This window comes from Triticum aestivum, chromosome 1A (genome assembly GCF_018294505.1).
Source record: "Triticum aestivum cultivar Chinese Spring chromosome 1A, IWGSC CS RefSeq v2.1, whole genome shotgun sequence".
Classification (NCBI taxonomy): Eukaryota; Viridiplantae; Streptophyta; class Magnoliopsida; order Poales; family Poaceae; genus Triticum; species Triticum aestivum.
In genome coordinates, this window is record NC_057794.1 from 486,917,608 (window position 1) to 486,931,948 (window position 14,341).

The window sequence follows — 14,341 nt, forward strand, 5'->3', positions numbered from 1 at the left end:
TTCAACGCACAGTACAGCCGATCGAAATTGAGATGGATTCTTCGGTTGTAGTGTCCATGATCACATGTGGGAGCACGGATCGCTCGATATATTCTTCCTTAGTGAATGAGAGGTTTTTATTGAATCTACATCAAACTTGTACTCTCTCCATTCCAAAATATAGTGCGCCCGCGGTTCCCGAGGTCGAACTTTGACCATAAATTTAACAAACGAGACCGACTGCGGCGGGAGAAAAAGTTACATAATTAAAAACTTTTTTCGAATACGAATTCACTGATATAACTTTTGCTCCCGCCGCAATCGGTCTTGGTAGTTAAATTTACGGTCAAAATTGAAGCACGGGGATAGAGGAAGCACTACGTTGTGAAATGGAGGGAGTATTACTCATGTCGCTCGTTCGCAAAATAAAGCAAGCGACAAGTTAGTTGCTTTTGGTCGTATTAATAATAGGACTATGACGTGGTTAGGGTCAGGTCCTCCAGAAGTTTTGGAGATAGTTGCTGAAGATTGTAATGATACTTTGAATGAGTAATATAAGTGTTGAGCCCGAAAAAAAACTATCCATTGAGAGAAAATATGGCGAAATATAGCAGTATAATACTATACTTCGATTAATCAAGAAAACTCGGCAGACACATCTAACGTGGACAGCGGATCCATGCACGTTTGGCACAAAAATCCACTCACAAGCTTGCATTTAAAATCATCATCTAAAAGATCATGCATTTTAAATAATACATTCACAAAGGTGGAAAGAGTCTTTAGACCAGCGTTAGCCAACTCAAAAGATAAATTTGTACCGAACACCCTAATCTACAAATTCGAAAACAAAAAAGACCAAAAACGCTAGATTACAAATTCGAAACTAGGCAACAAAATAAGAAAATCTCACACAGTTATCGTGCTGCCACTGCGGATATACGCAAGCCCGGCGAGCTAGAGCCTGGGGCTGGGAGGCCGCTTCATCCTGATCTCCGGCTTCGCCTTGCCCGGCGTGCTCGGCGTCCTTGGCGTCCTCGGCGACGACACCCCTTGTTTGTCCGCGAACTCCGGCGACGGGCGCCTCTTCATCGACGGCGAGGACACGAGAGGCGCCCTTTCGGGGAGCTCGGCCTTGTCGGCCGCCGCGGGGCTCGCGCACCGGGCCTTGGCCTTCACGGACTTGGTCGCCTGCATGTAGCTGGGCGTCACCGGCGCGTCGCCCGTCTCGCCTGCGTCCACCTCTCTCGTTCCCAGGCTCAGCTTCCTCGGCTGCTCCCCCGACCGCAAGCTCGTCGTCCGCCGCAGCGAGGCCTCCTTCTCGTCGCCACCGCCGCCACTGCTTGCCCCCATGTGCTCCTGGCTGCTCCGCGGGCGCTCCGACAGCATGCTTCCCGACTTGTTGAACGGGCTACCCCTCGGGCTCGGAGCCCGCCGGGGCGACGCGACCGTCTTCCCCAGCGCCGAGGGGGACCGCGACTGCGTCGGGGTCGACGGCGACGACCGGCCGGCCGGCCGAGCGGACCTGCCCGTCGGCGTGGTGGGAATATGAACCGAGATGGACACCCTCGGGCTGGCGGCCCGGCCGACGCTCTTGGCCGGAGCAGCGCGGTCCTTGACGTCCGGCGGCGCGGTCTGGCTCTCCCACGGCCTGGACGCCGCCAGACAGCGCTCCGCCCAGCTCCAGCCCCAGTTGGGGCAGCCGGGGTCCATGAACGTCGGAGGGTGCGACAGCGTGGGTGTCACTCTCCCTCTCCCAGAGGAAGATGAAGAAGAGGGGCTCTTGTTCCTCCACTGCGCCAGACAGAGTGAGTTCAGCAGAGGACATGAACACGTCGAGCGACAGTGCCATCCACAACGTAGACCCGATGGCTACCTGGTGAGAGAAGGCGTATGACAGGGCCTTCTGCCGCCTCGACGCAGCCTCCTGCTTCGTCGCGAGCGTGGCCTCGATCTGCTCCTTGGACTGGTGAGTGTGATCCCAGACTTCACCAGTCTGCGCTCAATAATGTCAGCAGCACACCGGTCAGGTTCAGCTAGCATACCGGAGAATTTTCAGACATCGATCGATCGATCGGCAAGTCGTGATCGTCGTACCATATGAACAAGAATCGTTACGAACTAGTACGATAGATGATCGGAGCAGATGAGATGATGCTTCGCACCTTGGTTTTGTCAGGCCCTTGCTTGGGCTGGACCTGACTCTTGAGAGCCTTGTCCTTGTTGACCCTCCTGGCGTATATCTGGGTCTGAACCCTCGTCATCATCTGCATGCTGTACAGCGCATCCTCCGTCTGGCGCTTCACGGCGACCCCCTCCAGCAGCGACATCAGCCGAGCCTGTGCTCTCGCCTTGTACCCCTTCCTTACCTGAACGTGAATAAAATGTTTCCAAGTTTTCAACATGTTAGACATATGCTAGATCGAAATGTGATCATGCAATTACCAGGTAGCCCCTGCAAGCCGTCTGAATCCTGACGGCGGCAAGCTCCTCCCTTGACCGCGCGGGCGCTCTTGGCGTGACGACGGCCGTAGCCTCTGCCGGCTGCTGCGCCACCGGTGCGGCGAGCGCTGCGACTTGGAACCCACCATTGTTCTGCTCGCTCGTCGTTCCGGTGGATTTGGCCTCCGCAGCATCCTGCTGATCGGGCTGCGGAGGAGGCTGCTGATGCGCCGCGGAGGAAGAAGAAGTGGACGTGCTGGACTTGCCGAACTGCCATAGCTTCTTGAAGCTCGATTTGCTCGTCGGTCTCTCGGCCGGCTTCTTGGATCGAGAACATCGATCGATGCGGATCGGTCATTTGCGTCGACTGGAATTCGATGAAGACGGGAGAATTGCACGGTTTCAGTTACCTGCTTGTCTTCCTTCTCGTCGCGATCAGGTTCCGACGGGCTCAGGATCCTGTGCACGGCGTCGAACCACCTCACCTTCTTCCCCATTGCCCCCTCTGCGTTCTTCACCTATCGATGAGATGACAAGATGCAAAAATCATCAAGAACAAGTGGAAATCGAATGATGTTTACGGCAGCAAAGCTAGCATCATTCCAATCTACATTGCCACAGATCAAGCAAAACAAAAATGTCAACACAAGAGAAAGAGATCACCTTCTTCTGTCTTCTGCCGGCTCGCCTTCTATGCCGTCGATAGCGCCGGAGTCGGACACGTCCGCCTGCAACCTCGTCAACGACGGCGAACCGCCTTGACGCACGTCCACTCCCCGTCAGGCCGTCGCGGACCCACTGGCTGGCTGGCGTCTGTTCCTGTCCCTACATTTCAGTCCCACCGCGCCTCACACTCCGCCGTGATAAACGCGCACACGCCCCACGGCCAAGTTAAGCAAAACCAGCCCACGAACCAACCTCACGGCCCACCCCTCGGCAGGCCCGTTAGTCCAGCCCATATAGCCCGGCCTTTCGGCCACTTCCCACCCCGTCTCCTCCTCCCAATCGGTCCCTACCCGAGCTCGCCGATATCACCACCCAAATCGCCCGCGCGCGCGCAGCCTCAGAGGCCGAAGCCACCCGGAGGCCAAACCCTAGAGCCTCCGTCTCCGCCCGCCCGGCCGACGCGCAGGAGCTCGCGCTCGCTCCCTCCCCCGGCCCCCCGCTCCCGCCGGCCGGTGCCTGAGGTACCTCGCCCTCCCCTCCCGCGGCGGCGAGATCGATTGGGGATTTCGAGGCTTTAATTAATGTGCGCCAACTGACATCTCCGCCCCAATTCCACAGATTCGAGTAGGTGGCGCCGGCGGTTGGTTCGCCGCGATGATCTGGCTTTCGGGGGTGGAGGGAGGGGTGAACCCGGAGGGGCGGGACGAGCTGCCGCCGGTGGATGCCGCCACGGACGGGGAGGCGATGGCGCAGGGGAGTTTCGGCGAGGCAGATTTTGACGCCATGATGGCGGAATCTGGTGGGTTGCAGGGCGAGGAGGAGGAGGAGGAGGAGGGTAGTAGCCTGGCGCAGACACAGAATATTGCCGCCGACACGGCGGAGATTTCTGATCCTGCCGTACCTCCACACGATGCTGAAGCCGGTAAGCATACTCTGACACCAGACTCTGGTTAGCTTGATCTACTGCGTGTTGGTTCCGCGCCCTTCATCCTTCGACTTGTATGTCATCACTGACTAATCAGTTTTTGTGATCTTGCAGGATCGAACGAAGATGGTCAGCGTGTTAGATACCGTCTTCCTCCCCTTGATAAAGATGGGTTTCGAGTTTCTGATCTTGTCTGGGCTAAATTGCAAGGTCGTCCCTGGTGGCCTGGTGCAATTTTCGATCCTTCGGATGCATCTGAGCTGGCATTGAAGCATCAGAAAGAGGGCCACCATCTGGTAGCATTTTTTGGTGACGGCTCTTTTGCGTGGTGTCTGGAATCCCAGTTGAAGCCTTTCATGGACAACTGTCTAGAGATGGAGAAACAAGGCAATTCTGATGCCTTCACCAATGCAGTTAATTATGCGCTTCAAGAACTCTCAACGCGGATATTGACGGCCGCGAGTTGCTCTTGTCTCCCAGAATACCTCTCTGAGAATGGCATGTGTTATCTGCGTGGGAATTCTGGGCTCAAGGCTGGAGTTGCTTGCTCTAAGGTTAGCCAGGCTGAGATATTGCAATATTTCAGTCCAGAACACCTTCTTCATTATATGAAGTCGCTGGCTCTGTCCCCTTGCCAAGGAGGTGTTCTGCAGGATTTAGTGATTGCTTGCTCTCAACTTATGTCTTTCTATCGGTCTAAGGGATACGGTGAAATTGCATCATTTCAATCTGGCAGTGCATGGGCAGAGGATAGCATCGACACAACTGTTACCAATGAAGTGCAGCCTAGTGTGAAGCCCAAAAGAGGTAGGGGAAGACCTCGTAAGCGAAAGCCTGACGATGACATAGAGTTGACAGAGGGAAGGCCCATTGTGAAGCCTCAGAATGAACCGATAGTTCATAACAACATTGGTGAAACAGAGTGTGGTGAAGTTGACATCTCTGTGAAGAAGCCGGCAAAAAGAAGGCGTGTGCAGAGGCGCCATGGTGTGGACACCAAGGACTTATTATCTGGGATGGCAGCTTCTACTGAAATGAGCATGATTGGAAAAACTGAAGGGGACAGGAGTGAAGAGTGGAAATTTTTGCCTTGCCCTAAGGAAGAAACAACGGACCATATGCAGGACGCCTACTGGTCTGGACTGAGTTTACATACTGTCTCGACTCATAGCCTCAAAGGGGCAAGTGGCAAAACAAGGCCGATACGTAGGCAGAGACAGACGCGACGAACATGTGCACCTTCATCAGATCGTTCTTCCCCTGTATGTGATATGCAGCCTGAAACGTTGGGTGTTAACAGAAAGGTAGAAGTGATAAAAAGATCAATTATCCACGTTGACGAGAAGATGGTCCACGATGTAAACCCCACTGCACTTGTTTTGTGCTTTGGCAAGTCAATTGCTCTTCCTTCAGAAATGGATTTTATTAGGATGTTCAGTCGCTATGGACCACTAAAAGAAACCGAGACTGAAGTGCACAAGAACACAAATACTGCTAAAGTTGTCTTCAGGAAACGTGTCGATGCTGAAAGGGCTTTCAGTGTTGCTGGCAACTTTGGCTCTTTTGGACCTTCACTTCGAAGTTTTCGTCTTGCGAATATGCCATTTTCTCTAAGAACGACTGAATTGAATTATCCCAAGTTACGCCCTGAAGGCATGGAGACTCCTGGTGAACATTTCTTTCTCTTAAATTTGTACTCCCTCCGTTCGGAATTACTTGTCTCGGAAATGGATGTATCTAGAACTAAAATACGTCTAGATACATTCATTTCTGCGACAAGTAATTCCGAACGGAAGGAGTAAAATCCAGTGAGCTAAATATGCTTAGTTGCTTACAGTACCTTTTGTATGTGTTTTCTTATTATAGCTTGTAGGGTGTCTGGAGTTGCACTGGATTCTGCACAAATTGACATCGTCGACAAAGCTGACAAAGGTGAAACTGTAAGGAATCCATCAGTTGAACACACTGAGATGGTCAAGCTTGCAGGACAAGATGAAGGCAATACCGAGCGTGCTTTACATGCCGGAGGCAGAAATGAAGAGTCACCTGATGTTCTCTCAGATACCATGCAAACTGGAATTGTAGATGACACCCTAAAACACAAACTTGTGTGTGTACATGGTGTTGTCGAGGCCTCGGAAGATACCATGGAAGTTGATAATACGGATGAGTCTCGAGAAGAAACTAGCATGCCTAAGGACCTGAGAGCTCAAGCTTTTACTCGATATGTACCAAAACAGTCTGTGGGGGATGAGTACACGCTCCAGGGAATCGAGGGGTCAACAGTTGAAATGCCTGTTGGGGAGGCTAGAAAATTTAGCTGCTGCTGAACCATTAGCTGAGGAAACCGCGGAAGGTGCGATTGCAGCCAAACCAGCGGATTATAGGAAACTAAAGAAGCTGACAAGACTCTGGGCGGCGGCCCAACTGTTGCATTTGATGGACAAGTGGGTACCGAACCAGCTTATATTGAACTGTGTTGACATTCATGTCGTCTAGTCAATGTCAATGTGTTCTCTCATCTGTATGATGCGTTCTGTATAGAGAGTAGTGGTAGACTCTTATAGTACCATACTGTCATTTTTGTGGCAACAACAGCATTGACACCTTCGTGTTCATTTGTATAAATTTCATCTAGATCTAAGTGTCTAGCGTGCACAACTGATTACTCGAACATCATATGGAAACCATGATTTTAACTGATGTTTCTCTTGTCATTTGACTGCCATGTAGTGTTTACCCATCACCAAGATAGTGAAAAATGATCATGAATTTCTGCCTGGTGAGAGAATAGGAAATACAATATATATTGTTTGCTTCTGTTTGTTTATTGTTTAGAGGTATGAGTTGCATCTCAAACGGAGTGGACTCGGAATTCTCATCCGTCTATTCTAAATTCTTTGGGTGCAATTGTTCCTCCAATAGTAGTGAGAACACCATTGTGATCGGTTATTGGTAATAAAATTATATAATTGTTTTTAGGCGGGAAGAGATTAAGGAAAAAAACAGTAATAAAGGCATATCCAACTTTTGTAAGAAAAAAACCTTGGTGAAACCTCACTCTCTCGCCCTCTCGGCACCATTGCCTCCTCCCCTTCCTCTCCCGGCCCTCTACCCACCCCTCCACCATGGTCGGATCCGGCAGCGAGTCCGACATTGACTGGACGGCGCTCGCCAGGGAGGGCTCGAGCTCGTCCGCGTCGGACGAGGAGTTCACGCTCAACATTGCCCTCCGCCGCTCGCAGATGGACAGGGGCGGGAGCGTCGCCGGGGGCTCGGGTGGGCAGCTGCAGCTCCGTGCTGGCCCCGGTCAGGTGGCAGGGGCGCAGGGCGACCGGTATGGCGCCCAGGACCTGCTCCTCCAGGCCGGCGCTGGGTGCTCGTGGCCGCACCGCCGAGCCCGCTGCCGGAGTCCGAGAAGCTAACATAGCCAAATGGTCTAGACAAACAGCATGCGATACAACTCTTTGGGAGGCTGTCAGCATGCAAGTTGCACAAATTCAGCACCAGCGATGTGGACACTGCTCAAGTTGTAAACAAACAACAAGCAGGACATTGTACAGTTGCAAATGCACCTCAAGTAGATTGAGGTCTCATTCTGCTTCGCGGTGCTCCTCTCTGTAGAATGCTTCTATATTTCAACATATGCATCTGAATTCCAGAAGGACAAAAACGATCAAATCTTCTTTCTCCGGAAGCTACACTCAGGCAGCCTCATCTGACACCCTTTACCCATCCACAGAATTATCATATTTCTACAAACCAGCATCTGAAGGTCGCTGGTGATCACAAATCTTCAAGCAGAGATCACGTGCTGGCATCTGATAAGGTCAGAATGGCCTCACAAGTTTGATTCATGTCGAGGTCTGAATACAAACACAGTTTCTGCTTAGTTGGCCCTGGTTTTCTGACCTTAGTTATTGCCCACTCTCTGTTGGCTCAGCAATGTGATACAACATAGCAAAACGATTTCTCCCCTGTCATACAATTATTCCTAGTTGGACGCAAACCCACCTGCGTCCGCCTTATTGCGAAAAATATCCGCGAGTTTCCACGGCGGACGGACCGACAGTAGAGCGGCGATGACCTTCAGCACTCAAAGTTAGGCTTAGTGCCTGAAGTGGCGGACGCCGGTGAAGAGGAGGGAGACGCCATACTTGTTGCAGCAGTCGACGGCGTCCTTGTCCCTCATGCTGCCACCGGGCTGCGCAATCGTTCCGATGCCGTTCTCGCACGCCTCCTCCACGGCGTCCTTCCAGGCTGCAGTTTCACTCACACAAGTCAGTTTACCAGCCTGTAAGATCTCACTTGGTCGAATCGAATGGGGTTGTTTTGTTCTCACCGAATGGGAAGAAGGCGTCGCTGGCCAGAGCGGCTCCCTTGGCAGCTTCCCCTGCTTTCCTGAAGGCGATCCTCAGGCTGTCCACCCTGTTTGGCTGCCCGCTTCCCATGCCCAGCATGCAATTGTCCTGCACTCACAAGAGGATCAGTCAAGTCAATTCACTCAGCAAAACCATTCACCGAACCAAACTTGGCAGGTCAGTGATTTGTGAGTTGTGGAATACAAACACTGACAGCAGCAGGTGTATTTTTTTTGCTTGCGACAGTTGTGTTGCAAACTGAAATTTACTCAGCCCTATTTTTTCCTTGGCACACTGAGAAATGCAGACTAACCTTGGCAATCACAATGGCATTGCTCTTCACGTGCTTCACACAGAGCCAGGCAAACTTGGCATCCGAGAGCTCGCTGTCTGTCGGAGCTCTCTCAGAACCTGTCGTGAAGGTGATGTCTTCTGGGGCTAGATCGTCCGACTCTTGAGCTAGCCAACCACCACTAACCTGCCTGAGCGACAACATGTTTTTCCCACTTCTCTTCGCCTCAAGGATCCTCAGCGTCTTCGATTTCCTTTTGAGGACCTCGAGGCCCTTCTCTGTGTATCCTGGTGCCACCACGATCTCATAGAACATCCGTGTCTCGCCATCTGTAGGACTTCTAAACTCACGGATCTCCTTTGCAAGATCCTACACAAGGTAGATTTATTAGTTGCCCCTCTCGCAATTCACGACTAATTGGGAATTTTCAAATGAGCATGCAGGAACATATCATGGGCAGAGCAACACAACTACAAAAACGTTAGAGCTTGCGAAACATAAGATCAGAGTCTAGTGCATACCTCGTCAATTGTGGTGTTGAATGCAACGATTCCCCCAAATGCACTCACAGGATCTGCCTTTACAGCTAATCTATATGCCTCAAGAACATCCTGGCGGGATGCAACGCCACACGGATTGGTGTGCTTAACCACAACACAAGTAGGGTTCTCAAACTCTGACACACAATTCCATGCAGCATCAGCATCCAAGTAGTTGTTATAGGACATTTCCTGCAAAGAGCAAGGATGCCAGTTATGAAAACCCCTAAAGAAGCATCGCTGAACTTTTCAACAGCATGAGTTCACAAGGAGCAGGAATATCCAGAAACAAGTTGTATGTGTACCGAACAAACTAAATACTAAATTTGAGAGACATGGAATTCGTGGCACCATCTCAGAAGAGATTGATCTTTGAATATTTTTGAATAATTTTTGGGCCACTTACTTGGAGCACGAACTGGAAAATAAATGCATGATGTCCTAACCTTTCCATGGTGCTGAACTGCTGTTGCAATACCACCGGCATTGACTAGAGAAAGACTCCTGTCACCGTAAAATGCTGCCTTTTGATGAGGATTTTCACCATACCGAAGTGTAGACTTCATCGAGAGGGGAACAGTAAAACTTGGGGGAAATGTATCTCCTACATACATACGACCATGACAATGTGATATACAATAAAAATAGCAGATGAAACTATCAGATAGGTATTGGACCATTCACCAAAAGAATGATCATACCACTGTTCGTTTGCTTCCACAACCACTCTGAGACAGCTGAATCGTAAGAAGCAACATGCTGGAAAGCTTTCCATGCTAGCATCTTGCGGAACTGCGGGTCCGCTTGCTTTTCTTGTAGATATTTCAATAGAGCAGGGTAATCATGATGATCCACAACAACAAGAACATCCTTATGATTCTGTCAGGTTAACAAAGATATCAATATTAAGCCGTACATCAGTTGTACAGAACTATTACATTGACCCCACGAGTATAAATGAACATAAAACAGTTTTTCAATAAACAGCAAGCAGACACTACCTCCGTCCCAAATTATAAGACGTTTTAAGGCTATTTTAGCCTACCAAAACATCTTATAACTTCAACCAACCTCTAAGTATGTACTTTCAAATGATAAACACAGTTACCTTCGCTGCAGCCCGGATCAATGTAGGCCCACCAATATCAATATTTTCAATGCCATCCTCAAAAGAAATTGCACCAGAGGTGACCTTATCATAGAATGGATACAAATTCACTACAACCACATCAAATGTCCCTGTGCCCAAACAAATGTCCTAGTTAAATGACAATGTAAGACAAGATTTTTCTTTAATGGCATGAACGGCCAACTAATATAAGATTAAAAAAATGGACTCTCACCGATGCCATGCTCATTCAATGCTTTAAGATGATGCTCCTGGTCTCTTCGTGCAAGAATACCACCATGTATACTGGGGTGCAATGTTTTTACCCTTCCATCAAGCTGCAATCACAAAACAGAAATGTAAATGGAGATGAAAAGAAAAATATATACTCAATATCCTCTAAATGACTAGCCAGAGGCAAAGCAGAAGGTAGGCTAAAGTGGGATGACAAGAGAAAAATAATTTGGTTGTATGTCGATTATTCAACAATTATTGTGAGGATTCAAGAGACTTCAAAGAGAAGAGATCTGGAAATAAAGAATGATGATTATATCAGACCCACATGCACCTTTTACACAAATGGACATCACACTTGCCAACTATATCAACTATAGCGTGCTACAGAAACATTTCATTAATGAAATTTTACAGCACTTGCAACAAATTTGATTCAGGAACTACTTTATTGACTATGGTAAATCATGCCTGGATAAAACCATTTCAAGAAAGCAGCAGCTAAACAATAAATTAAGCTATACCATTTCAGGAAAATGTGTAATCTGTTCAACTTTTGTAACATTCACTCCAGCTGCTTCCAGGCTTGACGCTGTACCGCCAGTGGAGATGATAGAAAACCTACAGGCGCAAAAAAATCTCCGTAAGACCCTACATAACTAGAACGGAGAAAAAAAATAGCATTGGTAAATCTAAGCTGGAGAATGCTTCTTCCTGTACAATATTAAGCTTCATAAATATTAACACTAACCCTCGCACCAACAGTCAGCCTATAAAAGCATGCAGCCAGGAGAGATTAACTTGCTAACAAGAAGGCTACTGTGAGCAATGCATAATTTGGGAAAGACAATATATATGATAAATCAGCACTGCCTGAAGTAGGCATTGATGTACAACATAATTCTCCATGGTGATGCATGGGGATCCCACAGCACGAAAGAGTTACCCCAAGCTCTGAAGACCGTTTCCAAGACTGGCCAAGTCTGTTTTATCCGACAGTGATATGAGTGCTTGCTTCACTCCTGTTGATGTAGGAACTTGTCATTAGTTCATTGCTTCAAGCATTTCTATATGTTATGCACGAGAAAAAGTTAAATGAAGAGAATATACGGCTCTTAGGACCCATGTTACTTGAATACTTAAACACATGAGTTCTAACAAGATTAATCGATTAGCACATAACAACAGATGATTTCCGGATAGAACTAAACAACCAATACAAAACGTTCTCAAGAATTAGACCAAGTGGCTGGTTGCAAGTACTCCCTCCGTCCCATAATATAAGAGCGTTTTTTACACTAGTCTACTGTCATATCAAAACGCAGGCAGGAAGGAGAATCAAGTGATGGATTATTGGCATATATATTCATTCATCAGTTCAACAACCTATTTTACATTGAAACCGCTGGTAGGAGGAATAAGCTACTACGAATCTGATAAGTAGTAATATCCAATGTGACTATTCCAAATTCCTACTGATAATCATATCAAAGCCAATCCCATCACCTCCCTGCGCACCTGCGCGTGCTTCGTCATGGTCGGGGGTGGGGGCCCCAACCATGGTGGAGCTCAGCCGCGGCGCAACCCGGCTCATTGTATATTGACTCGTCGCGCGAGCCCAGAGCAGGCGACGGCTGTGGAGGCCGAGTGCTGGACGACGGGAGAGGGACGTGGCAGGTCCGCCGGCTACTGAGATGGCGGCGCAAACCATGCGCGCTGGTGGCTGGCGGCGCGGAAGGCGGGACAGGAGGACTGGGCGGCCTGGGGAGAAGGAGGCACGGTCAGTGATAACTGAAAACCGGATTCTTCTGCACTAAAAAACGGTAAACTGATATAGTCAACTAAAAAGACATACTTGGCCGGTCGCTGCCGAGCTGCTGTCGGGCCTCGGGGTCGGCTGGCGCCGCCGGCGGAGACGAGGGGAAGGAACGGACGAGGAGTGGGCAGCGGACGAGGAGGGTCAGCACCGACGGCGGCACGCTAGCGAGGCCTGGTGGTGCGGAGCGGAGGCGTCGCGGTGAGCCGGCGAGTAGGGGTCCCTCTGCCGGCCGTCGCTCAGCTGTGGCCCTAGCGCTGGCGGCGTGCGGGGGTGGCGGGCTGGCGGCGGGCGGTTCGGCTGTTGGTGGCCGGAGGCATCGCACAACAGGCCTTGGCCCACGACTATTAATGGGCCTACACCCTATACGCTAGTTTTCCTCAAATTTTCGGTAACTTTTTTTTAAACAAGCGCTCATATATACACGTAAACTCTCACCGCTATAAGCACGCACACGCACATCCTATCTCTATGAGCACCTTTGAGAGACTGGGCCCGCATATTATTTTGAAATTTTTGAAGTCGCCTTAGGCGCCTCATCGTCGACGGGAATGTCCCCTCTCACTGAAAGTGCATCGTCGAAAATCCTGAAATAAATCCAAGAATAATGCAAATACCATGGCTTGAATCCCGATGGGCTAGGGATATCACTGTACCTCTAACCATCCAACCACATGTTGGTTCGCAAATTTTCAATAGCTGGAACTTTCTCTTAACACGGGGCAATTGTAGTTGCTCACATATGTGCACATGTTTCTAAAAAAACATACACGCTCTATGAATGCACATACACAGACCCTACCTCTAAGAGCACCTATACGGGACAATCGTAGATGCTTACATCCACGCACATGTTTAACAAGAATACGCACGTAAACTCATCCATATGAATGCACATACGCGGTTCACTAGGAAATTGAGCCGACATCACATCTTAAGATTGATGAACTGGACTTTCAGCTGCCAATTGAAAACCTCATAATTACATTTAAGGACAAAGATGTCGGGATGGTAATTTCATACCATTTTATTGTTTTATTTCGTAGTCAAGCACGAGAGGCAATAATAAAGTAGGTCGTGAAATGAGTTTAATTGGTTAGGTTTCTTGTGGAACCAACTCACCAGGCTTTAAGTCCTAAACTTGCCACTAATGCTCGTATTTTTCTAGATTTATTTCAGTCTTTTCAGCGATGTTTGTTAAGTAAAAAAAGATGTTTTCGTCGACTACGAGATGCCTGCAATAACTTTGTCAATCTCAAGATGTGATGTGGGCTTAGTATTTTGAAAGTACTCATAAGGGAAGGGTGTGCACATATGCATATATGTGGGCATCTGCAATTGCGCTGTGTTAAAACAACAATATGGTAGCCTAAAAAAACACTCCTCATCTAATTTATTAGATATACTTGGTGGGTCCTAACAATGTTTCAATATCTGGAAAAAATGCATGTTTCACAATTGTTTCAAAAAGATTTCGATGTTGGTTTCTTGGTAGCTTCATTCAAATTTGTTCAATTCTCTTGGGGGCATTTCAAAAAAGACATTTAATGGATTCTTTGCCACATTTTTGTGAAATGTTTTTTTTATTTTCATCAATATTCTCTACTTAAAAATGTTTATATACATTTATGAAAATTCACACATATTTCAATCGTCGAGTCATACAAACAATTTCAAGAACTATTCACATATATTTCACACATTTTTTATGTACTTTAGTCATAATCAATTATAGTTTGCATACATGCACCCAGTATATCAAAAATTGGTAATATTTAATACAAATTTGAAAAGATTGAGTACGGATTTTTGTAAACAATGAAATGTCGGTACCTGTTTGAAATATTCTGAATTTGACCAGATATGATGGAAATAATTGAAAAATATCTACAAATGACCTAAATAATTGCTTGACTACTTAAATCGAATTTTTGTAACTTCTTTTGAAACAACAAAATGTCACTAATAAAAACATTAAA

At 48.1% G+C, this 14,341-nt stretch overlaps 3 protein-coding genes across 5 annotated transcripts; 1 reads left to right on the plus strand and 2 right to left on the minus strand.

Annotated features, from left to right (window-relative positions):
- Positions 1-754: 754 nt before the first annotated feature.
- Positions 755-3,342, minus strand: LOC123059358 (protein IQ-DOMAIN 3). Of its 2 annotated transcripts, none has more exons than XM_044481949.1 (6): positions 3,085-3,342; positions 2,832-2,939; positions 2,425-2,739; positions 2,145-2,348; positions 1,856-1,975; positions 755-1,773 (listed from the first exon to the last, which is right to left on the minus strand). In XM_044481949.1, the coding sequence occupies exons 2-6, from the start codon at positions 2,916-2,918 to the stop codon at positions 937-939; spliced, it is 1,563 nt and encodes a 520-aa protein (XP_044337884.1). In that variant the 5' UTR covers positions 2,919-2,939; positions 3,085-3,342; the 3' UTR covers positions 755-936. The 2 variants fall into 2 exon arrangements, with proteins under 2 accessions (XP_044337884.1, XP_044337876.1); XM_044481941.1 differs by having other exon boundaries at positions 2,425-2,742.
- An 84-nt stretch (positions 3,343-3,426) lies between these two features.
- LOC123059349 (uncharacterized) lies at positions 3,427-6,715 on the plus strand. Its single transcript, XM_044481931.1, has 4 exons — positions 3,427-3,608; positions 3,706-4,009; positions 4,127-5,680; positions 5,879-6,715. The coding sequence occupies exons 2-4, from the start codon at positions 3,742-3,744 to the stop codon at positions 6,340-6,342; spliced, it is 2,286 nt and encodes a 761-aa protein (XP_044337866.1). The 5' UTR covers positions 3,427-3,608; positions 3,706-3,741; the 3' UTR covers positions 6,343-6,715.
- Positions 6,716-7,803: 1,088 nt separating this feature from the next.
- LOC123059372 (bifunctional purine biosynthesis protein PurH) lies at positions 7,804-12,672 on the minus strand. 2 transcript variants are annotated; one of them, XM_044481963.1, is made up of 12 exons: positions 12,402-12,672; positions 12,065-12,307; positions 11,493-11,568; positions 11,071-11,167; positions 10,548-10,650; positions 10,313-10,443; positions 9,906-10,083; positions 9,651-9,808; positions 9,187-9,396; positions 8,687-9,034; positions 8,355-8,481; positions 7,804-8,272 (listed from the first exon to the last, which is right to left on the minus strand). In XM_044481963.1, exons 2-12 carry the CDS (start codon positions 12,255-12,257, stop codon positions 8,121-8,123), a joined length of 1,773 nt encoding a protein of 590 aa, XP_044337898.1. In that variant the 5' UTR covers positions 12,258-12,307; positions 12,402-12,672; the 3' UTR covers positions 7,804-8,120. The 2 variants fall into 2 exon arrangements, with proteins under 2 accessions (XP_044337898.1, XP_044337892.1); XM_044481957.1 differs by having other exon boundaries at positions 12,053-12,307.
- Positions 12,673-14,341: the final 1,669 nt, after the last annotated feature.

Excerpts from the sequence above, each read along its gene's own strand:
- LOC123059349 (XM_044481931.1), top strand. The coding sequence starts at position 3,742 with ATGATCTGGCTTTCGGGGGTGGAGGGAGGGGTGAACCCGGAGGGGCGG. Across the intron at positions 4,010-4,126 it reads TCCACACGATGCTGAAGCCG|GATCGAACGAAGATGGTCAG; the intron begins GTAAGCATACTC and ends GTGATCTTGCAG. Across the intron at positions 5,681-5,878 it reads TGAAGGCATGGAGACTCCTG|CTTGTAGGGTGTCTGGAGTT; the intron begins GTGAACATTTCT and ends TTCTTATTATAG.
- LOC123059358 (XM_044481941.1), bottom strand. The coding sequence starts at position 2,918 with ATGGGGAAGAAGGTGAGGTGGTTCGACGCCGTGCACAGGATCCTGAGC. Across the intron at positions 2,743-2,831 it reads ACGAGAAGGAAGACAAGCAG|AAGCCGGCCGAGAGACCGAC; the intron begins GTAACTGAAACC and ends TCTCGATCCAAG. Across the intron at positions 2,349-2,424 it reads CGGCTTGCAGGGGCTACCTG|GTAAGGAAGGGGTACAAGGC; the intron begins GTAATTGCATGA and ends ATTCACGTTCAG.
- LOC123059372 (XM_044481957.1), bottom strand. The coding sequence starts at position 12,257 with ATGGTTTGCGCCGCCATCTCAGTAGCCGGCGGACCTGCCACGTCCCTC. Across the intron at positions 10,084-10,312 it reads TGATCCGGGCTGCAGCGAAG|AATCATAAGGATGTTCTTGT; the intron begins GTAACTGTGTTT and ends TTAACCTGACAG. Across the intron at positions 8,482-8,686 it reads ATGCCATTGTGATTGCCAAG|GACAATTGCATGCTGGGCAT; the intron begins GTTAGTCTGCAT and ends TTGTGAGTGCAG.